The 27838-nt window shown below is 43.8% G+C and overlaps 1 protein-coding gene and 1 non-coding gene across 3 annotated transcripts in view; both read right to left on the minus strand.

Moving 5' to 3' along the window:
• Window positions 1-3571: 3571 nt before the first annotated feature.
• Window positions 3572-27838, minus strand: part of COP1 (COP1 E3 ubiquitin ligase) — a 130739-nt gene continuing 106472 nt past the window's right edge. For both annotated transcript variants that reach the window (XM_076339641.1, XM_076339642.1), the window contains exons 19-20: window positions 6662-6706; window positions 3572-4711 (exon numbers count right to left, since the gene is read on the minus strand). In XM_076339641.1, the coding sequence (XP_076195756.1) occupies window positions 4694-4711; window positions 6662-6706 (63 nt within the window). In that variant the 3' untranslated portion in view covers window positions 3572-4693. The remainder of the gene's footprint in view (window positions 4712-6661; window positions 6707-27838) is intronic.
• LOC143161478 (small Cajal body-specific RNA 3) lies at window positions 22360-22494 on the minus strand. The gene has a single exon (XR_012995542.1).

Below are 27838 nucleotides of genomic sequence, written 5' to 3' on the forward strand. Positions count from 1 at the left end.
TCTCTGCCGCTGCACAGATCAGAGGCTTTGGGCAAGCAGCTATCACAGATGAGATTGTTCTTCCTCCACACTCCCCGATGAGCTATCTTCCACCACAGCCTGCTGATGGTAGCAGTCATGTTGTGCACACTTGCTATTCCAGGCAGATTAGAAGAGGCTACGATGGGTGCACGGAGCCCTCCTTCACCTGTGAAAGGTTCATGAAGCAGGGAGCCCTGCGAGATGCTGCGGTCCTGGAAGAGCTGGAACCACCTTCTCCCCTTGCACCACAGGCCAGCCAAGGAAGGTCCATACTTAGTTTTCTTTCTCATAATTTATTTCTAAGAGATGTCAAAAACCTCACTTTTTCCCCTCCCAAGAATTTTTCCTACTGTTTGATGTTAGAGGATGAATTCTTGTCCTGCCTCTGCTGCATAACAATGGCCAACCATCAGCCAGAGCCAGATTTAAGGTGTGAAAGGTAAGCTAGAAAGATTTAAAACAGGTTTTTGGCAAGACCTACTCAACTCAAATGGCTAGTAAATATGTGGAGCAGAGGAAGACGTCTTGCTTTAACCCAACCAACCATTTTAATTCATTTATGAAGATGTTAAAGACTTAGAATACCCAAATACTGCCTTGTAGTTGAACAGAGGTAAGGATGAGAAGACCCTCACTTCAAGAACCCATTAGCAGCTCACTCTGAAAGCAAAACTATAGCGAACTATGCAGTGATGATTACCAGAAGGCTAGGGGGACTAGGGCTACTTCTGAAAGGTAGTGGGCTCTGGTCTTTATCTGATGAATCCTGTTACAATTCATGGCTTCCCACGGTCTTACACACACCTCCCCTCAGCTCCTCAACATTTAAAGCAGGTGATAGTCCCCAAGCTCCTACAGATGCTCAGTAATAACCCTACACCCATGACCAAGTGCAGCATGCAGTCTCTGCACTGCTGAGAGGAAAGGAAACCCTGCTTGGAGAGCAAGTGAGGATCTTGTGAGATTGGCCTCAAGAAAAAGAGTCTTTGCAGGCAGCAGACATAATTTCCCCAATTACCTCTGCTGGACGCCGGGGTTAGCACCGCTGCCTGCACGCGTGGACGCTGCCAACACACAAGGTAATTTCTTCAAGGCAAACGCTGCAGTGAATGCTCTACTTCGCCCCTGGACCGCTGCAGGTCCTTGCTGGGTATTTCTGGCCTTCAAAAAGCAGCGAGAAAGGAAGAGGACTTTTGAGCAAGGAAGGAGTTAGACTTGCCTTTCCAATTATCTGCTGTTGTCGTTATGACCTTCCATAGTTAAACAAAATTACCCTAAACAAACAAGGCTCCAGCGCTTGGGTCAAACGCTGGCATTAGCAGCTGTCCACACTCACTGCTGAAGAGCTCTGACATGTTGATATTAATTTAAATTTCCCCTTGACCATCATTTTTGATTCCCTCCAGCGCTGAACTTTTTAGCACTGAGGCATGTTCCTCCTACTCTTCTATTAAATGCTTTAAAATTAATTAAAGAGGCTGGCTGGCCAGGCAGGGTTTTAAATTCCCTTTCTCAAAGAAAAATCTGACTCACCCAACACCTCTTGCAGGGACACGAGCGCTGGAGGCAAAACCATTCTGGGGCAGCTTCCAGCCAAGGGCTTTGTAACCCTGTTCTTTCAAAAGAAGAAAACGAGAATAAAGACTGTAAGTGCCCACCATCTGCAATTAATTTTCACAAGGAGAGTGGTTAAGTGCTGCAACAGGTTTCCCAGAGGGACTTACGAATCTCCGATCCTTGCTTGGTTGAGTTGTGAACACCTCCAAGCCCTGGAGCAACCTCATCCAACTTTGAGGCAAGACCTGCTCCAGGCAGGGGGTTGGACTAGAGACCTCCAGAGGTCCCTCCCAAACTCAATCACTCCCTGACTCTAAAAAGGCTGAAAACCTGATAGGGACCATTTGTTGAGGAGACAACTAATTAAAAAAAAAATATTGACCAAATGACCAAAAAAAAAGATTACAGTAAGTAATTATATGCGACTTAATATGTCAACTGCAAAGAGTTACCTGAAGGAAAGAAAATTAAGGGGATTAAAATAAGGAGTGCACCACTTGTGACAAAGAGACAAAGACAAAAAATGCCATCAACTTGTGTTTATGAGCTGCTGTGTTTCTAATTAGGGCCAGACACCAAATTTGCATTTTATCTTGATTGAAACAGAATGAAAACCAAAAAAAAAAAAAAGGCAGCCAATGTTAAACTGTTTTCCCTGTTTAATTCAAGGAGTAACCTTACAGCATTCAAAGTTTTTTTCTTCTGTTTTTAAGATCTCAGCTTCGTCGGAGTGATTTCAGTTTAAAACACAGAGGACCTTCAAGGTGGGGGGAGAGAACGAATGAGGTCACCTGCCAAGCAGTGGCTGTGCGGCATAGAGCAGGGGTACAACAGCAGCCACGACAGCTTGCAAAATAAATTAGTAGGCATCGATAAACAAGCCAGAGGCTGAGGAAAACCCATGCCTGAAACCAGGGGAAGCAGCAAGAGCGATGGCCTTTGCTCCTCGCACCAGCCCTGCCTTCGGAGGTGGCTGGCTGGGAAGGATGCTCCGCACAGCCTAGCACAGTCACCCAGCACCAAATTCTCTTAAAATGCAGCAAAATAGAAATCAAGCTAGTGCTCAGCAGGACGCGTCAGCTGCCATCAGACAGAAGGAACCAATTTTGTTTCCTTCTGCCACAGTGACTCGGGTGGCTTATACAATGGAGACCTGCAGATAGCACCTCGGAGCAGGACACACACTAGCACACTTTCTTCTCTCTCCCTTCCTTCTCTCGTTGATCTCACCCCCCACTGGCATGCCAGAAACCATGGAAGAAAACCAGCACACAGCATGTGGGGGCCATCCACACCTCTCTTGGAGCTGAGCATCACATTTCTCCCCACTGGATAAGATTCTCCAGAAGCCAACAGCAATTTCAGTGTGTCCCACACCCTCCCAGCTGAGAGCCACAGCTGTTGGTTGAAGGAGCATATAAGTCCCCTGTGGTCCCACCGGAAACAGGCATGAACATTGAATCAGGACAGGATCTGCCCTGACTCTGCTGTAAGGCTTCATCCCTGCCCCCTTGTTCATACACCCAAGAGCTTCTGTCCTGTGACCAAAGGATGTCAAAAGACCTCACAACCTTTCTGGGAAGATCAGAATCAGGCTTTTAACACCTGGAAGACATGAAACACCTTTCACACGCCACCATCAGTTATGGCTCCTCAATGAGTAGCCCAAGACTGCAGCAGGGCCTTGCTTTGCTGACACGGCCTGTGAAGTCCCTGCAGCAATCTCAGCCTCAGAGGCGCGAAGGAGACGTGTACTGCAATGAATGAACGCAGAGAGATTCTGTTTGCAAATCAAAATGCTTCCCACAGGTATCACTGTATACATTGCACCTTTGCCACCTGCAGCTAGGAAAAGATGCTACGCCCACCAATTCCACTTTCAAGCTTAACGAGTTCTGGCAGCAATCGTGATAGCTCAGCATGACTGCTACTTGTGAAGACCATCTGCACCTTCTTACCCCTCCCACTATCCTGCCAACAAAGCAACAACGACTCTTATCATCATGGTTTATTCCCCCTCCATATGTACAATTAAGTGTATGCATGACCATTAAAAATAAGGCTACTTATATCATGGCTCTGAAACACACTACAAACCAACTCCATCCCCTCTCTTATTACAACATTCAAAATGCTTGGCTTCCATGGTGTGCAGAGAGGGGCAAACGCAACCAGACCACACAGGCGATTAAGTGGTGCAGGGCTTTGGTAACTGGATCTAGAAGGTTCCTCCTCTAGCTGAGATAGTCAAACACAGCCAGGTCAGTGTGGGGGGAGATCGTTATCCCACAACATCTTGGTGAGGTCAGTCCAGGTCCCAGGCAACTGCAGGTCACCTCATCTCAGCGTGTTGCTGGTGGCAGGCAGCAGAGAGGCCCAGGCTCACGTGGATGGAAGGACAACTTACTCCTCTCGTTTGGAGCTGCCCCTTTGGGTCAAGGCAGGGGCATAAGGAGAGGAGGAAGGGGAAGCCGTCCTTCTCTTCCTGATGACCAGAGAACTTCAGTCTCCAGAGGCGTCAACTTGGGGTGACATTTCTCAACATTTAATGCACCTAAAAAAAAAAATCAAAGGAACAACTGAACCATATCATTGTGGGATCTCAAAGCAGATTGCTTGCATGTCCAGGTAAGGCTTAGAGACTTTCTTTTTCCAATGGGGATGAAGGAACAGTCCAGATGAAAGTAACCAGAGATGTGCAACTGCGGACAGCCCTGTGTGGCCCTGTAAGCTCCCTTCCCAAGTAAATCTGTTCCCATATGCAACAAGAGAGAATCTTCCAGCTTCAGCTTGTGGCTCAATAAATTTTATTATTCCTTTTTGTTTTTATTTAAAAGAATTTGTTTTCCTATCATAAAAATTAGACAACCATACCACCACCACCAGCAGCAGCAGCAGCAAAGTCTGTGGAGTTAATGTTGATGGCAGACAGTTCACTGGTGTTTCCAGTGTCTCAAAACGTCCTAGAAAGTCCATAAATGGAAAAAAACCCAAACATGATGTTTTTGGGGAGGAACATCAAGGTGGTTTCGGTTTCTTGTTCTGCTGAGGATCCCAGATGAATACTGTAGCATATCAGCAGGACCAAGTACCTCATGCCTTGAGAGAAAACCCTTCATACCAGCTCCAGTACCTAATTAGTAGGGAAGACGAGACATTTAGAATAACAATTTATGACATTCATTATCTCCTACATCAGCATATAGATCACTAGGACAGGACTGACCCTTCCGTCTCCACCCCTTACCCTTTATTCACCAGCATGCAATAATATCACGCAAATGGGATAAGCACTTGGCAAGGATCCCTATTTTGATGTCTGCTTGCTCTAGGATAAATTACAGCATGAAGCAAAACCATCCACACTTCCACTCATCCCAATCAACCAGCTCTTGGAAATCTTGTAACGGAGATCAGAGATTTTGTCCTCTCAGCCCTCTGTGCTCACATTTCCCTCGTCCATGCTAAGATGGTGCAGCAGCCTCTGAAGGCATGGTCTAGAGATGGCAGAAGAAAAGTAACAATGAGGGCTGTCACCTATAGTGATTTGCACAGCCTGTATTAACCCAGGGTGGTTTTACTGGGGAAAGCTCTAGAGCTTTAGCCCATGGGTGCTGGCTGGTACAGCATCTGCCCCCAGACTGGAGTAGGTTTGTGCAAACCTGGTCCTTTCCCAGACCATCCCACTTTCCCCCTGCATGCTGCCAAAGGCAAATGGAAACACCAGAGTTATGACAGCCCAGGCTGTTTGCACATTTCTCTGCCTACCTTCTCTCATTAACAAGCAAAGTGCATGAGCAAAACCTCTCCTCTCTAATCACTCTCCTGTTGCTGCTGGATTCACTTCAAGATATCAAAAGCATCTGTGCATTTTGCCCATTTTACTAAGAAGGAAGTGACCAAAGTAATGAGCAACCAATTCCACACGCTGCAAGAGCAGGAGTAACCAGGCCACACGTGGCCTAAAATGGAGGAAAAAAATAAATCTTGACATGCAGTCAAACACAGACCGCTTGGGTCTCCCTCCATTCCTGCTTTTTTTGTGATTTTTCCAGGACTGTTCAGACCAGCAACTCTGGTCTGGCTCCAGAGAGCTGCTATTGTCACAGGGATGTGAGGGGAAATCAGGATGAGGACCTCAGCTTCACGAGAGCAACAATCCAGCATGTAACTTTGCAAACAGCAGGTAAATCCCTTTATCAGCAGCTACAGAATGATGCCAGGGCTCTGGGCTACAAGCTTGCGGCATTAACCACCAAGCCTCAAAAGCATGGTGGAGGTCAACGTTGCTGTGTATGATTTTGTGTATGATTTGGGATGGCATCAGACCTGGGGTTCTCCAGAGGATCAGCACCAGCCTGGGTTTGGGTACTGGTTTTGTTTGGCTGTCTGATAGACGCATAAAGAAGGACAAAGTCTTTTCCATATTACTTGACATTTCACGGATAGAAATACATTGAACAGACACTCTGAAAGACTTTTAATTCAAGTGCTGAAAACCTGGCAAAATGCTGGCTTCTCGGTGCACAGGGAAGGCTGTTGCTTTCACAAAACCCTGTGCTGGCAGCTGCTGTCTGTTACAGCCAGTCTGGGCACCAGGAGTAAGCAAAGCAAGTGAGCATCCCTGCTCATTTTAAACATTGCTCCATTCAGCTGCACATCAGGAACTCCGCTTTCAGCTCTGCTGCACCCTGCATCGGTGGCAGCAGCCAGAGGATGGGCTCTGGTTAACGCTGGCGAGTTAACATGCAGCCTCCGCTGCCACAAGAACCAGCACGAGCCTGGGGAGATGCTTGTGCCAGACTCTCTGTGCTACCAGGACCCCAAGGAGCAGCGGAGGCACGGCAGGTGCTGGACAGCCACCAGCAGCTTTTCTACACCTTGCTTTAACTGGGTTTCATTGCTGGTGTGCTGTCTGCTCGCTCCGCCATGTGCCAGAGGCAAATACATCATTTAAATTAAAACTTCTACAGTTGGGATGACCTCCTTTAATGGTTTCTCCTGGCTGTACAGTTTCTCTGACCTTGCTCTTTACTAACAACAGATTCAAGTGTTTAAAGAGGAGATGCATGAAATAACTTACCTTAATTGTACCCTGACTGTTAGCAGCAATCAGCACATTGGACTCCTGGAAAAAAAGAAGAGGCACTATCACAATCTGCCATCGCTTTTTTTTTTTTCTTTTTTTGAAGAAGCAGCAGAGAAGCAGCAGGTCTTTTTATCTTAAACATTAGAAGTATATCTAATTTCAAAGGGACTTAACTCTTCCCATTTCAAAGATGCTTTCGAAGCTAAAAGTCTTTATAAAAGTTATATTACCTTAAAGAATTAGAAAGCAATAATCCTTAGCGCTTGTACAGAGCTTTAAATCTCCAAAACAATTTACAAACATGAATTAATCCTCACAGTCTCCCTGTGAAGTGGGCAAATAATCATTTTCATCTTTTGGCAGCATATGGACAAAGGTCTCCAGTGCCCTAACTAAACCGACTAATCACCATGAAAAAACCTCTCAGTCTCTGAGGCCATGCAACCTCTCCCACAGCCAAGAGGCTTCAGACAAGCAAAACAAAGAGAAAACATGAGAGCAATAGCAGATACACCCATTTTGGAAGGGAAGATAAACAGAGAGGGCTCCAGCCCTGCTTTATTCAGAAAGGCAGCATCTATTTACCTCCTGCCAATTGATGGAGTTGCCTTTGGAGATATCCTGGTTGTCTGCAAGTTAATGGTCTGCTGCATCAGTCAGGCAACCCCCAGGCAAAAACTGGGGGAGACAGCCTCTGCTCTTCAGACCGCATTCCTGATGCGACCAGCAAGTGCAAACGCACCCTCCCAAACCAAAATCGTTCAGACGGGGAAATCCAAAGGAATGATATGGTGCCAATAAACCTAAAGCAAGTAAGCGCTGGGGTGCCAGCAGCAGCCCATGCGATGCTGCGGTTGAACCACTGCTCCTGGACCCGTGTCCTGCATCCGTCCTTGTACCAGCAGTTGTAATGTATGCTGCCAAACCACCCGCCATGAACTGTTTTCTCTAAAGACAGCTGATATCTTTTCTCAGACACATTTTTCAATTTCTCTCACTGCTGCTATCCATCCCCAGACAAACTTGCCGTAATTATCCCATCATTTAACACATGCATTTTTAATAAACTCAGTGACTAGAATACGCCCTGCTCCAAAGGGAGCAGAAAGGCAGCTCAACCCAGCCCCAACAGGATTGCACGCTGCCTCACCATGAGGTTCAGGACTTTGCACAGCCACCAGCTTTGAAGCAAAGGGAGAAAAATCCTTTTCAATGCAAAAACCCACTTATCAGGTAAGAGTAGCCTTGTGGTGGACCACTGGGCTAATTGTTATACAGAGATTTGTTCACCCTCGATACAATCATTAGGGGATTAGTTAAGACTCCTGATACTATCTCACCAATGATCCTCCAAGTCAAAGCTCCTGAAAAGAAAGTATATCCTCAAAGGAAGCATATACTCCGATTTCCATTAATTTGGTGGCTAAGAGTCTAATCCTGTGAACCGCTCAGCTTCTGGTTAACAGCATTAGAATCAAAACGCACTGGGGGGAATGCAGATATAAATGTGATTTGGGGGCCAAAACAGGGACTGGGATGCCAGATAGGATTTTGGAGGCAAGGGAGAGACAACTGGCAACTATCTAGTGTGCAGTGCAAGAGACTTGAACTCATGAGTATAGATGATCCAGGGTTTGAATGATTCCTGTTTGCACTGTGAGTGATTGGTAATTCATCCTGTTACTGCAGTCTGCTGGGGTACCACTGTAAATGAACTCTGGTTCAATGAACAGTTTTACCTGCTAAATAAAATAAAAACGCCAGAGGGTAATATAGTCTCACTCCCTTGTTCTTCAGAAGCCACTGTTGTTTTTTTTCAGCAGGGTCTGAGCTAATCATCGCTCTGCTGCTTTCACACACAACCATGAGATGCAAACGGGAGCAGACAGCAGCAAAATTAGCACCAAATCTGTCATCGAACAGTGACTTGCTTGATAAGGCACTCTAGCACTGCTTCCCCAGGAACACAGCTAAATAACTTGTTTTTAATCCTCTAAAGAAACAAATTCTTTTCCTTTCGTGTTGCCTGTAAAACAACCAATATATTCAATACGTTAAACACCTAAGCAAGTTGTGAAGTTGCTTAGATCTGTAGGTTTGTAATTCACAGCAGCTGTGAACATGTTGAACCAATCTTTTTGCCAGGACATGTCGGATGGAGTTACCACGTCCTCAGAAGACAACCACCATGACCACTTAACTGACAGAATACCTATTTCCCCTACGACACCACTACAAGCATCTGTATCTCTCAGGCATGAAAAACAGGGTATCACCATCCACTGTGGTTGCATGTTCTGCTTTACGATGATCACTTGGTATTTCTATGCAGGGCAAGAAGGTTGAAAAGCTGGCCTTCCCCATCCCTCCCAAATTTGTTGTCTGCAGGAGACAAACTCCAAAAGCAGAGGCAGGGGGTATGTTGGAGAGCCACCCCGACTGAATAGTCCTACTCTGAAGAAATCCATTTTTGAAATGACTCTTCTATTCATGCACCTCCTGCTAGGTGGTTAGCACCTATAGCCCTTCTTAACAAGAGAGGCAGAAGGTGCCAGCTGCCTTTGCTAAAACAAGATTGAAGAAATAAAATGAACACACAACAAAATTCAAGAGACAAGGGTTTACTGCCTGGCAAGCAACAGCATTTTGTTCCACGCGGCTGCTAATCTCAACTATTGCTGCACTCTGGTGGAAAGCCACCAACTGTGTAACCTGATGAAATGTGGCAACCTCTCCTCCGCACATCAAGGCAGATAAGGAGCGATCGGTGGACATGTGGCACTGTGCGCTCAGGTCCCCTGCGATGAGATAACGTGGCATCTCAACAAGCCAGGGACAGCCATAAAATTGATGGGAGACAGCTTAAGAGTTTTGGTCCTGTTAAGTCAACAGAAGAGAGCAAGGCTCTGGGGATGTCAAAAGTATGCAACTTCTTGTCTCTTGGCATTACATATGAATATAGAAAGATTAACTGACAAATGTAGGTGCATCTCAGGACTCAGTCAAGATTAACAGAGTGTGCAGGTCCAGAACAGCTCTAAGATGCTCCAGGGCTGAAGTCCTGTGCTAAGACTTATGAACAACCTTCCACACATGCCAACTTTTTCCTTGACTGCAGAGACAGTATTATGGGAAGTCTGAAGGACAGTTCCTTGACATTGGGAAGGACTTGACTCCACCACAAATCTTTGTGATTGCCTACAGACTGGATGCATATCCACAGAGGTAGGCATTATGCAAAATGAAGTTGTAAATCAGATCTGAGAGCAAAAACAGACCAGACAGAAGCACCTCTGTCCTGAACCTGACACATCCCTGTTCTCCTGGATGTGGCACTGGATGAACACGACTGGTCTACCCACAGGAACTTAGGAACATTTGCCCTTGGGATTTGAAGGGACTTTCATTGATTGCGCCAAAAGAAGAAATTTCTGCAGCACATTCTTGATGGCAAAGAAAAACAAAATAAAATTTAGGACATTCCTGAGTAGATGAGATACCTCCTACATTCATCATTCGAAGGAATTACTCATGCGGCAACAGCTGGATTTTGAAGCACACTGATTTCCTTCCCTCCTAGATGAGCCCTGTATTTGGATGGCCCTGGGGAAGCAATTTGTACAGGGAAGGAAGGGAGGAGAAGGAAAATCTGGCTGACTGCTGGTATTCATGCAAGAGCAGTCGGCATTAAGAGAATCAGAAATGCTCTGGATGTTTTGTGAAGCTTAAGGAAACTCAGCTGAACAACTGAAAATTGTCGGAGCTGCTTCAGTGCAATAGGACTCTTTACATCTTTGTGCAAGAAAACATTGTGGGGTGGGGCTAAATGAAAGCCACCCCAGATGGACAGCTGTTAAAACAGCATACATATTTCCTTGGAGGGACACACACTGATAATATTCAAGTGGACTCAACTCTACGGAGCAAGTGAAAGCTCCAGACAGACCCTCTAGCTAAGCTGTAAACCTATCCTCCCAGTAACTGCAAGGCTCCTCTCTGTCATCCCTCTTCACTAATAAAGAGCCACTGTGGACACCCGCCTGCAGCCGCAGTGCTCCAGGAGTTAAGCACCCCACTCACCAGTGGGCTCATGCAAAATCACAGCTGAGTATTTTATCACCTTCCTTTCCTGACACAAAATAGAGAGCCTGTCCCAAAGGGGCTCAAAATAGGCAAGATGAGCACAAATCACTCGCATCTTTTTTTCCCCCTTTAATATAATCCTTTGTGAGACCACTCCTCCTCTGTTATCCCACATATATCAATCCTTAAAGTGAAATTCAGAAGCTCATACTGAAGGAAAAGCTGGACCATGGTCTACACAAGAGGAGGAGCCCAGACGCCGACGTTGAAACATCTCAGTCCCCCTACTGGGAGTGAAACTGTGAATCAGAACATTTATGTGTGAACAAAACCTACATTTTTATAGTTTGTAAATGTGGTAGTTTTGCAAAATCTAGTCTTACCAGGAACAGAGTCAGAGTACCTGAAGGTTGGTAACTGCAGTGGGTAGCTAACAACCATGGCTTTGACCACGTAAGCCAACACGTAAAAGATGCAGCAGCACTTCTTCTGTGCCATTAGCCCAACAAAACTAACCTTGAAATAAACTTAACTGACTGTATTTCCCTGAAGGCCCACGCTGAGGAAGGAGGAAAGTTTGGCTAAAGGAGAAATGGTACAATGTGGACTTTTTTCTTACTTTTACACTCTCCCCTACTTTCTACAGGTACCAGCAATAACAATGGGCCAAAGAAGTTGTTCCTTAGGAGGATTAAGATGCAAGATTTATCTCTTCCAATTGTATGTGCACATGTTCATACGATGGACTGGAAATCCTATTTGGGACTTTCATGGTATTATAAATAATCACAGGCCATGAAGTTTGTGCATTTGTTATCCACCCTTTTCTGCACAAATAAAGCACATTCACCTCAAACTTCCAGCACAGTTGTCATTGAAGTAAGTGTGAATTTTCTGGATTTTCAGCTAGGTTTGTTCTATAGATTCACAGCTAGGATTCTTAAAGACCTTATTTTAAATTAACAACTTCTCACCTTCCCACCCCAGCAGACATTTTTACTAACGAATGGCTGGTTCGTCAGCAATTCTCTTTCAAGCAGACAGACTCACTGCCAAGTAACCCTGAATACTTACTCAAAGGAATTGGAACCTAATTAAGCAAAGTTGTTGATACAATGGGAAAATATACTGGGTGAGAAAGCTTGCACTCAAATGGCCATTGTCTTATGTTATTTACAGGCAGAATAAAAGTATACAGTTGAACTAAATCTAGTGCTGTTTGTACAGAAAGACCTTTCTTGAAGTAAAGCTACTCGGTCCTTACTGAAGATGGCAACTACTCCTCAGGTGCTGGCTTTTAGGACTGAAGCTACAGACCATCTGCAAGACACATTTCACTGAAACTTTTCCCATTGACATCGTGCATGAAGCTTTTTCATATATCAAGATGCATGAAAGCGGTTCCCCAACAGACCACCACTGCTTGATTGCTCTTCATCTTGTAATTAACAGATTCTAATGGCTTTTCACTCTAAATCCCCCAGGATCTGGTTATTTTCCTGTTGTATGACTCAAGTCAGCTTTTGTTTTTGAAAGAAAATTACAAATTCTAACCTAGGAAACACAATGAACCTCCAGTGTGCAAAAATCAAGAGGTTTTTAAAAGCTAAACTGCTAGATTAGATCTCCTCCCAGCAGGATAATGTGTTGCATGTGGAATTGTGGGTTTTTTTCCTGTTGTTGCGATACTATTGTTATTGATGAAGGGGTGCATGGTGGGATGGTTAAAGAGTGGTGCACAACCCACCATCTCCCTATGTGCCACAATTTCCTTTATATGCCATCACGCTCACCTAACATTAATCCCTTCTGAATAATTTTAAGGGAATATTATCTATACTGTGAACATCAGGCCCAAGCAGAAATTAATTACTCCTTTAAATTGAGCACTTTAATGAAAGAGGTCTTACATACAAAAGGTGTCGTACCAAGACGTTTCAGGAGCAGCAACACCCAACTCTTTAGGTTTTAAACCTGGAACAGAACACACATGCCTAAACCATGTCTTTTAATCCTTAGAAACTATATTTTTATCTCATTCTGAAGGTACTTCCTTTGTACACACAGAGATAAAGCCTCCTTAGGCTTATCTGGGCCAAAAAAAAAAAGCAACAACTCAATACATCTGAAAAAGGTCTTGTCTGTGTTTCTTTCTAGCTCCAGCTGCAAATACACAATCTTTTGGGTTTTTAAGTTTATAAGTGCTACGCTATTACACACGCACAGCATAATAAAGATATTTTCTTAACACATTAACCCACAGATTTACAGATGATGGCACTCCTTTGGCTTGCTTTCCATAGAGAGACTTGCCCACAATCATATGCACACATGTATAGTTTCTTCTCACGCAGGAATTCATGGACACACTATAAAGGGGAAAAAAGCTTTCAAACAAATTAGTGTTTCCTACATCACGTAGAGTTTGCAGCTTCTGCACAAGATGAAGCATGCCTCGCTAGGAAATGTGTGCAGGTAGAAATTCAACATCTTGAATCCCCTCCCTCATTTTTCTGCAATTCCAGACTTTAGCCTCTGTACCAGGGATGCTTTCATCAAGTTTTCTGACACTTCCACATCTGGTATTTTCTAGCCGTGACTCTTAATACATGAATATATCCCTCTTTCCTGCACCCTGAAGAAGCAGTCTTCTCATTTTTGGATTTTACACTTAATGCATTTTTCTACTCCTATTGAGACCAAATTCAGCACAAGAAGATGCTGTATAACTGGAAGCTTATTTGCTATCATATATACCCAGGTCTCTGTATTCACAGCACATTGGTGCTCAGAAGAAAGCAGCCCAAGGCTTGCTCCAATGACACACTCAAATAAGTAGTAAGCTATCTCTCAGCCAAGTGAGAAATCACTTTTTCTTAGCATGACCTTTCTTTTCAGCATGTAGCTCTCAAGAAAACAAGATCAACAAGGCAACTGAAGACCAGGCTAGAAGAAAATAGAAGTACGCACGTGTATGGTGCTGCACACAGACAGGCACCGATTTGCTCGTTTCTACGCCGTCTTCTGAATTCAAGATGGAAACGGTGGCCAACGAGACTGATGGGAAGAGGGCAAAGAAAGCTCTGCAAAGGCAGGAGATCCAGACAGCGAAGCCCACCCCAGGAACTGTTGACATATTACAGGTGACCACCTCTGTAATTTAGTTGTTCTGGAATAAAACTGGTTTTGATGAGCGCCTAATTTATTTAGAATTCAGAATGAGAATAACTCAGACACTTATTATTCTGCATCTACTGCAAAGCGAAGTACACAGCTCTAACAGCTGTTACACACTCCCCATCAGGCAAGGTAGGGAGACATATGTTAAAACCAAATTATGTTGGCATTAACCCCCCTCCCCCAAAGGGCAAGTCTTCTCCTCCTCTATATGTGGGAATATTGAGCTCCACTGCCCATCTATCTGTGACAAGGTCTCTAAAGCTACTTGTTCCTATGGTCATATATCCTGGGATTTCAGACACTCCCCGTAAACAATATGCTTAAGGCCCTGAACAAAGTGGCAGCAGTATATAAATATAGCTTGTAATAAGCCTACAAAAAACATATACATAAACATGCAACACATTAGCATCAATATTGCAAAACCACAGGAAATGGCTAGGCATTAGTTTAGAGAAAACAGCTTTTACCATCTATTCTCTTAATACTTAAAGCTCCCAAATATTTGTTTGGCAATTCTACATAATGCAATGCCGTACGTCGCTTGACAACTGTACAGACCTGCATTCCTACCGTCGATATATTTTCCTCCTTTCTCTCCTGTTTGTTGCAGTCAGTCATTACATCATGCTGGAGGTGATGAATTTAATCTCTCCCTAGCCAAGGTCATGCTGCCCTCCCCATCAGTGCTGTATGTGGCAAAACCAAGCCCCGGGGTGCTATCATTACTATCACTATTGCTTATGCCTCCCTTCCAAACCCTCATCAGAAACAAAACGTGCGATCTGAAGAAACAGCTACCAATCTGCATGAGAGTATTCAGAAATGTGACCTAAATCTGGTAGTTTTAGATTTTAGGTTTGTGCAGAACAATGGCAAACCATAAGGGATCTGAGCTGTAAACAGAAATCAGTAGATCGTGAAAAGCCTTTTCAGTCCAAGCTACCCGGAATTAGACAGACAAGCAGTCTACCCTACAAGCACAGCCTACTGTGAGTGCTACACAGCCCAGTCCTGAAGCACAGCAAGGATCACCACTCCCAGCTGCTGCACTGGGAAGGAATGGATGCTGGTGAGAAACTCCTGAGAGATGCTAAAAGACATCCTTCCCTGCACTTCCCAGCTCCTTGGTCCTCTTTAATTTACAACACACTCCTTGCCCTACTGTGAAGGGCAAACTCCAATTTGTTTAAGCCCTACTTCATGTTTAGTTGGTTCTCTTATGACTCTTTCTTTCACACTCATGATGTGTTTCCCGCACCCCTCTTACCTTCTCTATTATTCTTCCTTCTTTTTGCCAAGTCAGTACTTTCTCTTCCAGCTCAACTGTATCCAACACTCCTCAGTTGCTCGGTTCCCTCTTTCAAGTCTTCACACCTGAATCAGCAATTCCCTAGTTTGTGCTAGAAAGCTTTCATCTTTCCCAGACCATCTGTCCTGTATCCTTTGGGGCTTCTGCATTTGTGAGATCATTGTCCCTTTCACAGCATCTCTCATCAAAACCCTACTTTCAGCACTCCGTTCTTGAGTTTCAACTGCCTCTTTTACAGCACCGTGTACATCTTCCCATCTCCTTCTCCCTCCCCTTGTGAATCCACCTTTGAAAATCCTGCTTACAGAACAGTTTCCTTTTCTTTCCAACCCTTTTGCCTCCAACATGCTAGCACCAACACTAATGTGCACATCTTCCTTGGGTTCAGAAAGGGAATAGATGATGGTTAACCTTCCTCTCTGGTCCCAGTATCCAATCAACCAACTGTATCTGCTCCCACAGGCCTTCTTCTCTTCTTAGCTCCATACTTCTAGGTCCTTGAACTCATTACTGCACTAGGATGACATATCTGTTCCTCTGGTCCCTGCCCGGGCTATCAACTACAGCTCATTCCCACATCCACCTCAAACATCTGCCTAGATGAAAAACAGAGGATAGAAGAATATAAGGAGGCAGAAGCCTTACGGTTAGAGACTGAAACACCATGTTATTTTGTGGGAACAAACAGCTGCTGGGCCAGGAGCTTTCAACAGGAGAAGGTGATCCACACCAGCAGCCTTGCAGATGCACACATGCCCCAGATATCCTTTCTTTCATGCTTTTTCCTGATACACAAGAGCTAATACAGCATGTCAGCTGCCATGCTGAACTGGAGCACACTCCTCCAAAGGCTGACAAATGGTTTCTAAGTTGGGCCAAGAGGGATCACTGCTAGGTGACATCTCCTGTGCTCTGCGAAGCTCAGCGCACCGTTGATGCGGCCAGTGGCTTCCCTGGGCCAGGCACTGGAGTTCAGATCCTGTTATTAAATTAGTCCCCACACAGAAATACCACGAAATAAGCCATTAGTTGGTCCAGCTCCTGCTTCCCTTCTTCTCCCAGTGCCATTAGTTTCAGTCTCTAAATAGGTGAATGATACAGGCTTAAAATTGACCCAACCACCTTGACGTTAATATTTTAAATTGTTAAATCTTAGTTCTCTAGTGCCAATAAATCATTTATATGTGCACATTTAATTAACAATGCCATCAGTAAAAACAACTTAGCATTCGCACAGCACATTTTATCAGAGGAACCAAAGACACATTACAACATTAATTAAGTGTAACAAATGCCCTGGTGAGGTAGCTAAGTATTATCCTACTTTGACATGTGGGGAAACCGAGGCAACATACTCAGTGGATTTGCCCAAGGTTAATCCAGATGTTCACAAAAAGGTGCTGAAGAGAAAAAGCAGAGAGAAATACCACTGAGATTTAACTCTCCTAATAAGCATTTATTTTCTGAACTGCAGTATTTACTTATTTGCTGATGAGAAATCCTTTCCAGCTGCGTTCCTCTCCCAAACAGACTAGGGGCACAAACCACTGCTATCAAGCATGCTAGCAATCAACCCTAAACAGCAACAGCCTACGAGGTGAGGCTGAACACACTGGGTCCAACATGATACCCAGCCAAGAGTTTTGAAGAACACTTAATGACCCTTCCCACCCCACAGTTCACACCTATGCACACATCTAAGCTCATGGGATGCAGGACACTTACCTAGCAGTCATAGGTCCTAGACCTACATCAGTGTCTGGTATCTCCCAAGCACTCCAACAACTCATCCAAACCTTGGGGAGTTTCACACCAGGCTCCCATGCCAGGAGCACAGGAGAAGAGCAAGAAATTCCTGAATGACACTGACTCTACTCACAACACACTGAACAGTTATGAATCTTGGAAAATATCAGGTGTCCCAATATCCTCACTCTTCTACAAACCCATAGTTTAACCAGTCTTTCAGGCCACACAGAGCTCGTCCTGTCCCCTCCTCCTCCCTTCCCACACCCAGGAGATGACCCTCACAATGGTCCCAGACAATGGTGGCACCCACACAACTGTGGCAGCTCTGAGGACATACTCCTCTATGCCTTCAACCTACAGTTCTAGATCCAGCAGTTTTGTTTGCTTCCCCCACGGTACAGAAACACACAGGTTCCTGGGACTGAGGCTCTAGCTGACAGCCACATTGATTTGCCCAAAGTATCAGGGACGGTTTTTTTGTAGTGCCTGGCAGCCATCTAGAATTCAGTCCAACAGCCCATACTGGGGTAAGTCCACCCTTGTTTTTTCCCCAAAATCATGAATGCAATCTGTATGCAAATTACATGCTGTGGAAATGCTTTAGGTTTCCCAATTATCATGTGATGAAACGTTTCAGACCCAGATGATGCCTACTGTCAATCCCTTTAACCCAAGCGCGTGCCTCTCAGCAAAGCTGGATGGATTTTCAGAAGTTCTCACTGAAACCAAGAGGAGCTCATCTCCTCAACACCTTTGGCAACTGGATCTCTATGATAAAGGGACCCAAGTATCGATATGAAGTCTGTCTCATGATGGTAGGATGCAGAGCCTTCCTTCTCCAAGCAGAATGACATACAGAGTGTTGCTTACATGAGAGTAATCACAAATTCACCAGTTCCTGCAGGGCTCCCAGTCTGAGACAGGGTGTGCAGAAGATGAAATAAGACAGAATTCACCTAATTAAAGCAAAAGGGAGAAAAAGCTTGACTAATATTAAGGTCTTAAAGCTACCACATGCTTAAGACAGGGCGGATAAAGCCCCAAACTAACCTCTGGAGAAAGAGGTCTTGCAGCCGTGTAACTGGTGGGAACACGTGCTGGCCAGTGCTAGTGGGACAGGCTGGAAAGAAAAACCTTACTAAACCCCTCACATGACACCATCCCCTCAAAGCAAAAGTGGAAGAACAATTAATGCATTACAACCACAGATGGTGGCAATCAATACAGGAGAATGGGTTAATCATAGGAGATGTCAGGAATGACGAAGGGAGCCAAGCCGAGTCAGGCTGGCTGGGTCAGCAACAGGGGAACACTTTGGCAGGAACTCATGAAATGGTTGATGGACTGAGGAAATCAATTTATTTAAAACTGATAATGGATTCATACTCTGCTACTGTTCATTTTATACGGTTTGGCTGTCAACTCTTTGGGGCAGGAAGCTGTCACTTGCTGTCTGCTTGGACAATACCTAGTAAATTGGATCTCCTGCTGATTGTAGCTTCTTTGCACCATCCTAATGAAATCACCTCCACCTCTAAGACTGGCCTGACACAGAGATGCAAAAAAGGGTCATGTTAAAGCAACCTGAATTCTGCTGTTTCATTTGTATGCTTTAACTGTAACAACATCCCTTGAACATACCCATCCATTTTTAAGTGGGATCCCACCACCAAACAAAACCCAAACCCTGATACTACAGTATCCCAAACCGATCAACTTTGAAAGTTCTGGACATACGTTAAAATCCTAATTGTTTCGTTAACGGGTCTTGGAATAAAGTTGCAGGGGGACTTGAGTGCTCAATATCTGCAAAACACATTAACTACTCTGAATGTTTTGCTCATGCCAGCTGGAAAAGAAGGATGATGGTTTCACTGCATCTGCAAGCCTTCTAATTGTATTACTGGATGGGCCAGAAGTCTGGCAGCCATGGAAATCAAAGCCTTCATTTCTCTTTAAGCCAGGAATAGTATATTTGATAGCAACAAGAACAGAATCATGAGTCTAAGTGTCAGCACTAAGGATACTGTCTGGGGCAGGGGGGGGGGAAATGACAGCACATGTAAGATGCTGCATCCCCAGCCGAGGCTGTAGGCAGGGAAGGTGGGGGATTACACATCTGCATGGCAAGCAGAGCTACAGCAAGGGGAGGGGAAGTGAGGTACAGCGGGACAGCAAAAATATCTCATCCCTGGAGGCTGCTTCCACCCAAGGGGCCGCAGCTGCTTGGTGATAAGAACAGAAGAGGGAAGGGTACCTGCCTACAAGGTGGCCCAGCTTATAGCTGCATAAGCCACTACATTTTTTATATATATATTTTCTCTATGCGACACATATATGTGTGCCACAGAATTGAAATCACCAGGACCCAGTGAGATAAAAGAAGGGACAAATTGTTTCTTGCAGAGAAAAATCAAGGCACAAACATTAGTATGCGTATAAGCTTCATGAAATTATACCTATACTAATGCTATTTATAACATACACCTATTTGGGAAACAGGACTTTGATTTAAGGAATGGAAGTTTAATTAAGGTAAAACAAAAGTTTCCATTAATCTTGAAAGAATTCACAACCTGCTGCTCTCCTTCAACATCCAATTCAGCTAATGTTATAACAGGATCAAGCACAGCACTACGTACCTGAAAACTCCCACAATGCAGACAAGGCTGGGCAAGCTGTACCAAACCATGTGGCCTTCTCTAGTCTTGAGAAATAGGAAGCTTTCTCTCCTCAGAATACTGTTTCAGAAATGCCCTGAGTGCAGTGGGCAAATATTTTCACTGGCCAGGGCATGCAGGAAAGTTATGAAGGAGAAGAGATGGTGATAAACTTGAGATTGGCAATGAAAAATGGCTAGAGCCTACACCTGCAGGCAGCAAGTTCTGATGATATCCAAAACTGCATTTAATGTCACAAGCACAAGTTTACTCTTGAGTAGTAACTAGGCAAAATGCCAGTTATACTTAAATCTTTTCCCTGCACATGTTCAAGTCATAGGGTTGTGTTAAAAAAAGTTTACTGTCTTCTATTCCTGTGGTACAGGGTAACCACAGGTAAGGATGGGGTGGCAGAGCTGGGCGTCCTCTTCCAGCCAGCAGAGCCATCTCCTCTTCTCCTACAGCCGAGAACGGGGTCAGAGTTGGCCTGGCTCGCGGTCAGCGTGGTCTCCATAAATCCTTATCTTTATGGCAGTATACAAAAGGGAGCTGAACTGGACTTTGAGCTGGGTCACATCTGCAAGGCTGTTAGGAAGGAGCGATCTTTCATTTGTAAACTGAAAGAGATGCTGGAATCCCTGAAAGAAGATACACTGAAGCCGACAAGCCATTTTTGCAGGTCAGTTTTCAAAGTAAGGCCACACTGCAAAATATCAGCTTTGATTACCAAATTGTATGGCTGGTATTGAAAAAGACAGTACAGTAAATTGAATTTTAATAAGATCTGACTGTACATAAACGGTGAAGAACTTCATTAAACAAAACCATACAAGGTACAGATGATACATATGAGGTTGCTTCTCTAATATCCTACTACTGATGCTTTCTCCGTTGTATTTATCTGGGAGAAGGGAATGGGAGGAGAAGACAGCTATGCCTTAGGTATTAAGAATGAAGAGAGTACAGCTTTATAGCTTTAGTACAATAAATGCAAAGCATGACATCTTCCCTAGTTCGTTCTGCAGAATGAACTATTCAAAAGATAATAATGAACTTTGCATCATCTGAAGGACTCAATTGTGCTCTGCTGCCTGCTTCCCTGATCCCATCCATCCAAAACACTCCCGAATCCAGAAGGACGAGTGAAAGTAGCAACAAAAATGCACTTGAGAAATCAGAAATCACTGGGTCATTCAGCTGTTGAAAAGCATTTTAGATTTAAAAACAAAGGATGTAAAAAAAAAATCCCACCAAGGACTGCGATTAAAGTCAGAAGAAAAACGTAGAATGTCTTTAGACAAGTTCATTGATTGTGAGAGGGGGAAAAAAAAAATATAAATCCAAACTCAACACACAATACTTACAACTAGAGAGAAATTCCCTGTTCTTTCATTCACCTTCCACTTCCCCTCTCCTCAACTTGCTCATTCACCTCTCTGCAATTTACCCTCCCCCAAGGAACACCAGGAGGTAGCCCCTGAATTCTAACTGCATTTGCTACTCTACTAAATCCCGTGGATTTACATGGGCAAAATTAGCAGGAGTCTCCTATCAGGCATTTTCCACAATACCAGATGAGAAGTCACCTGAAGCTCTAGATGGGCTTTCTTTTGTTTATGGCCTTTAAATAATTCAGAGAGAGGAGTTGTCAAGGGAGCTTTGCAGATTCAGCTTGACTTTGGACTTACACTATTAGATGCCTGCCTATTGTTTATAAAGACAAAAGGGAAAATGTTACAGGATCGTAAGTCTGCATGGGAGGGGAGTCAAGGACTAGAAGAACAAGGCCTGTCAGGACAGAAGTCATAAAAAACAGATGGGAAAGCAGAAGTATGCAATAGGTGAAATACAGATGTACCAGCAAACCAGCAAGAGCAAGTTGCCAGTTTGGTTGTGCTATAAACAAACAGTGCTAGCAGTTTCTTGTGTAATATGATGTCATTCTTCAAAAAGGAAAACCCCAAATGCAAATGGTAACTTTAATTAGCAATTAAAAGCACAACTTCCCAGCTATACAGCTGCAGCCACCTCTCCCAGATCTGTCTCACTTCTGCAAACCAGTGACAGTCATCAGGCAGTGGGCCAGCACTTAATAATCATTCCAAACCTCAGAGAGCAATTTCATCCTTTCTCCCTTTTTTCCCCGGGCTCTTTGGGCAGACAAAGATTTACTAGGTCCCACCTGGGGACACCAGCAAACCACAGGCAATGGCTCCTGGCATCCCAGGAAGCTCACACACTCCAAAGTGCCTTTTAGTGTTTTTTTTTTTTTTTAAAATGACTCTGGGACATGCACAGCTTTGATGGGGCTTTGCACAGTCATTTTCAACCAAAGCTGCAAATCTGGCTTACAGCAAATGACTGTTTCTTGAAGCAGCAAGAAAAATTGAGAGGGAAGGGGAACCTTAGGATGTGCAGCCCTGCTCATCTCTCCAACCAGAACATAATCACCTCTACAGCCAGCTTGCTAAACCTAACGAGATCTTTAAAAAAAAGGGCTTTTTAATACAAAACCCAATAACTATGATTACAGTCTTGCTTTAAACTACCGAGCTGGATTAACTCTTGGCAATTATACTTAGCTCTGGATGCTGCAGACAAAACCCTGCCCAAGGGCTGTCTCCACATGGTGGAACACCACGGCTGGGCAGCAGAGTTACTGCCGAGGACGCTGCAGGAACTGTCTCGGCACATTATGCGATAATACATGTGTATGGAGGGGAACGATCCGGTTTAGTTGGCTCTCCTAAAGCAGACAGAGATCTCCACTTTGCTCTAGGAAAACTGCAATGGTGGACAAAACATATTTCTTTTGCCCACAACTGGTCCCAGCAGCTTCCAGTCCTACAAAATTTCATGATTAAAACAGCCTTTTATTACACAGTCTTTTATCCCGGGCTTCTGACCGTATCAAATCCTAAATGAAACATGATGTAATGCATGCAAATAAGCTGAAGAAAATAGGATTCACATAATAGGAAAATATCACTAAGTGGCAAAGTTTAACTCAGAAGGTCAAAATCATTCTAGCCAGAAGAAAGAGATGCTGCACAGGGCACGCATGCATACCCAATGGCCTTAAATGCAGCACCAACAGCTCCTTTCTTACTCACTCGGTGACTGCCAGCTAACAGCAGGGCCTGAAGCTGCAGTGCCATTAATAAGTCCCTAAATCTCCTGGCCTTGAATACGCTCCTAAACTCCAGGGAACAGCTTGCCAATGGTGTGCTGCCTGCCAGCATCCCTACAGCAAGGCCATTAAACAGCAAGCTGCTTTCTCTTCCCCCCCCCCTTTTTTTTAATTTTAAATGTGGTACATGCATCTGAAATAAGTATTGCCAGCTCCCAAACGTTACCGGTCACAGCCCGCTCTCAGATAGGAGTCCTGAAATGAATTGAGGGGCTGTCAAGCTCACACGTCACAGCCTGGAAATCCTTGAATTAGATGCTTCCCCCCATGCTCTCTCCTTGGCACTCCGAAAGGGTGAAAACCAGATGACATCCTTACTCCGTTCTAGGCTGTAACTGGAGATTTAGGACAACCTGATGGCTCTACACACTTCCTGCTGGAAAACAGGAGATTAAAAGAAAGACATTAATTCTTAAACGCACGGTTTTGTTGTTAGCATCACTGCACCAGCAGCGCGCAGTTGGGGCTGGTGGCAGCAAGGGGAGTGGTGGATCGTGCTGTGGCTCTGCCAGACACGCTGTCTGACAGGCTCAGGTAGCTGGAGTCTGAGCTTGCCCTTCTCTGGGTTCCCAAAGAGGAAAACAAAGCTGCATTAAGGTACTTAATTTTCTGTCCTGGCCACTCCACAACCCAGCAGCGGCTCAGTTAATGGCAGACCTTTAAGCCATCAGAGGCTTTTGCAGGTGGAGTGAGCCCTTTTTCTTATTGCACACCAAAATAATTTCTAGCTAATATACTACACGGATTTAACCCATTCCATACAACACCACCTAACAACTTTATTCCAGAAAAACTAGAAAGCATTTTACTTTCTAATGAGCCAGCAAATGAGGAAAAAGCATCCTTCTTCATATGATGTACTCACAAGCAGCTCACACGCTCATGGTTTCTCAGCACTGCAAGACCAAAAAAGGCTTTCAATAAAGTGAGATCTGGGTAATGCTCTACATCACTGTTTAAGGACAATTCAATCATCTTTGTTCTGGATTAAAGTCTTGCTCCCCATTAATCTTAACACAGCAATGAATAGGAAATCCACATCCCAGGAAGTGGGAAAGATTTTATCTTTAAACCTAATTCACAAGTAAAATCATCTCTCTTACAATGGATAATTCTGCTACTGTTCAAGTTATTTTCACATAGTGGGTATAAAAAAATTATCTCTAGATATCTCAAATTGAAATGACTGTTTTTAATGCTGCCTGTCATTTTGAATGCATGCAAAGACTAACAATACTGTAGCAAAAAGAGGAGCTCAACAATCAAGAAATCCATTAAGCTACCAACGACACTAATAGCAAAAAGGAAGTTTAAAAAGACTCAAGTATATAAAGAAAAAAAAAAATCATGTCATTTTCCTACTAGGATTATAGGAGTGAACAAAACCTTGTGTTGCAACACAGTACCTCTGATTGTATAATATCCTTCAGCTACATAAATATTAGAATACAAACCCAAGCTCTGCTGACAAAGGGTGAGGGAAGACAAACACACACTTCTGGCATTTGATTTTTTTAGCTAATCTGCTTCATGCTCCCTTGATTTTAGACATTCTTTCTGAAGAGATGCTGCTGATGACTCACTCCTCAACAGACACCACGGCGCTGGAGCTGGACCACACAACAGGTACGCCCTGCTTTCCTCTCAGCCTGACAATGCCTCAAACATTTTGGAGCAGAGACGGTCAGAAATACAGGACACAATACAGTAGATATAGGAAAATAAAACAACTGTCCTCTGCCAAGACTCAACAGGACTTACTTCTTGTCACAGCAAACAGTGTACTGCTACAATCATCAGCAGAAAAGCTCCCGTGAAGAGTTCATGATCATCTGCTGCCCTAGCTATAGCTTCCAAGAAAGAAATAAATGATAGTATAAAGAAATGGCCTCTAAAAAAGCCACACACACAGAGCACATACACAGCATGCGTTTGTCTGGATAAGGAGAGACAGAGGTGACAGGGCTTGGTGTGCATCACAGTCATTACGTCATTAACTTTGATTTGTAGTGAGCTGGGCTCAAATTCCTCATTCATATGTTATCCGAAATTAATACAGAGGCCCCAGCCTGGCCGAGAATAGACCTGTTTGCATCACAAACCCACCTCAAAACTGCTCGCAAAGGAAAACAATGGAAACTTCAAAAATCTGTACAAAAATGAGTTTTCACAGCTCCCCTCCCCACTGCAGAATGGATAGTTCCCAGGTTCACAATGAATAGCAAAAGCCAAAGATTTAGTGACTGTGGTGGGCTTATGAGGAGGAAACTGTCCTTGTCCACACCCACGTGTTCAGACAGCTCTGCTCTCGGGGGAAAACCAAGGAGCCTTACGACAGGAAGAAGAGGGATGGCTGCAGAGGATGGCCAAGAGACATGGAGAGGGTCTGAGTTTGCATTCAAGGATAGACTGGGAAAGCAGCGGCCAAATTGCGTCCCTTCACCCTGTAACCATACATCTATCCAAACATTTATCTAAAAGAAATCTCTAAAGCAGTAGTTTTCTAATATAAACATCTGAGCATCAGCAGACTGATTTTTCACAGTGTGGATCTTTGCTTACTTTTGGCAAGGTAAATATATATATTCTTAAGTTTTGAAACAAAGAAAACCCACAAGTTCCCACTGCAGGCTGCTGCCTGCTATAACACTAGAAGAGTTTCACAAGCTGCTAACTCTTGTTTTGCTTCAGATTTTCACACATCTCCCAAGAATTTAAATTTCTTCTTTTGCATTGTCAAGCCAAGCGTGAACCTAACGAAAACAAAGCTGACAGCGAGATGAATCCTTTTGTACTAAATAAGGACATTTGTATTTCACTTCCAGCTCATTTTCTCTCCTTTTTTTTATACTCCTGCTGGCCCAAATTTATCTTTTCAAATGCTGGAGCTAATGTGCAAGTTGTGAAGCAAGGCACACACAGAAGCACTATTAACCTCCTATTTTAATCAAGGATATTTCACTCTAAACAAGTCAAGTCTTCCCCCAAGCACATACTCCCCAGACCAGACAGGCTTGCCATTATTTGGTGGTCGGAAGAAATTTGGCCAGAGCAGTCTGCTTTGTAGGTCTTTCTTGGAAGAAAAAGGCAATGAGGTCTCAACTGATCAACCTAGAAACTAGGAATAAAAATCATGTATGCCTGATTTACACTCTGAGACTTGGCTAGTGATGCTGAGCCTCTGCCAGCGTGGGTAGTGCAGAGGGATGCAGCATCTCCTCCTCCTGCTGCAGTTAATTTATGTGCTATCTGCAGATTACAGGTAAAAGGAACTTTTTTTTAAATTTAATGGATCTGAACCAATCTTTCTTCCCAGTACATGTAATATTGCTTATCTTCCCTCCAGTATCTCTCATTATTATAAGTAAATGGGAAACAATGCACTGTGTCATCTGCCAGCTCCCCAGGCTGCCCCAGCTATACCTCTCTGCTTAACTTAATATTCACTTCAGACATACTAAAGTAAAACTAGAAAATCCAGTACTGCACCAAACAGCTCACTTCTCTCCAGCTTTAGCAACCAGATAAGAGTTTTGGAAGCTATTATGATATACAGTAACATATAAGAGATGTAATTGTTTGAAGCAGCACTTCCCTTGCAGAATTTAGAACACCTTGTGCAAGGGTGAATGCAACTCCATTCAGCTGCACAACCCCGAATTTAACAGTATCATTTCTGTCTAAAAGGTATTCATTAAGTTACTGAACATAATTTTCCTGCCATACTGGCTTTCCCTTCCTTAGAAAGGACCGATTACTATAATTCTGTGTGTATCCTATATAAAATAATTATATATCCTAGTTACATATCCAGGTAGTTTCAATTCAGACATGAGATTGCTTTCAAAGGAGTGGCCGTTTTCACATAGCTAGCTCGCTCATCCAGCATTAGCTAGAATTAGATCAGAACAGCACCAAAAGGAAACTAAGTCTTATTTATATAGGTTAAAAGCATACAAATCCGTGTTGCTGTTGGAAAACCAGTCTGAGCAGTTGTTTTTACAAGGAGCATCATAAAAGCCTTAATTCTTGCTTTACCAACACACAACGCAATTGGCATTAAGCTGGTCACAAGTTACTGGGTTTCAAAACGCTTTGGGGTTTTCCTACTGATAACAGAAGGGCAGAAAGCATATGAAAACCTTCAGAACAGTTGCCCAAAGCCAAGCAGTAACTATATTAATGCACAGACCTACATAAAATAAAGCTTTTGCAGAGAAAGCCACCTGTGCATAAATGCTTCTACTTCAATTTCACCCAGAGATTAAATTATCTGATCAAAATCTTGTGCTGGAAAGAAAAAAATCAGTTCATATTTTTTCCACTTCATTTACACTCTGTAAAACATTAAATCCTGCCATTAAAATTGCTTAATTAGGAGCGCTAGAGAGAAAGGTTGATGCAGCTCATGAGTGGTCACTGAACGGTGGTAGCCTGGCAGGACTTGCCATTGGTAGATGCACTGAAGAATGTTGGGGTGGCGGGGGAAAGACAATATTGTGAGGTTGCTTGGACTGTAATTAAAGCAGTGTCATTTGTTAGAGGGAATGAGGTTATAAACCCACCTTCAAACAGCAGTGACAGCAGACCACCAGCAGCAAGGGTTTCAAACACCCTCGGTGTGGGAATTCTGTTGCTACATTGAAGCTGACTTCAAAGGCAGTGGTTAGCCCAATGCCAATGGCTGTTCAAAACCTACTTCACTCTCTCACTTTGCTCCTGCTGGTCTGAAACCAGAGTCCTCCTTAAGCAATGACTAAGTATTAAGAAATGCAGCTTTACCCCTGCGACTCTTATCTTAAATGACCCCCTTCATCTGCTTCATAAAACACTGAATACTGCCCGACTTACTAAGATTAGCTCCAAGCATTCAGACCTCATCGCATTGGCACTTTGTGCCAATCAGAGACTTCAGCAGATAGATGGCACTTAAAAAAAAAAAAAACACCAAGCCAGCACGAACCTAGCAGTATAAAGGATAGCAAAGGCTGCTCCCA

The sequence above is a fragment of the Aptenodytes patagonicus genome, chromosome 5 (genome assembly GCF_965638725.1).
Source record: "Aptenodytes patagonicus chromosome 5, bAptPat1.pri.cur, whole genome shotgun sequence".
Classification (NCBI taxonomy): Eukaryota; Metazoa; Chordata; class Aves; order Sphenisciformes; family Spheniscidae; genus Aptenodytes; species Aptenodytes patagonicus.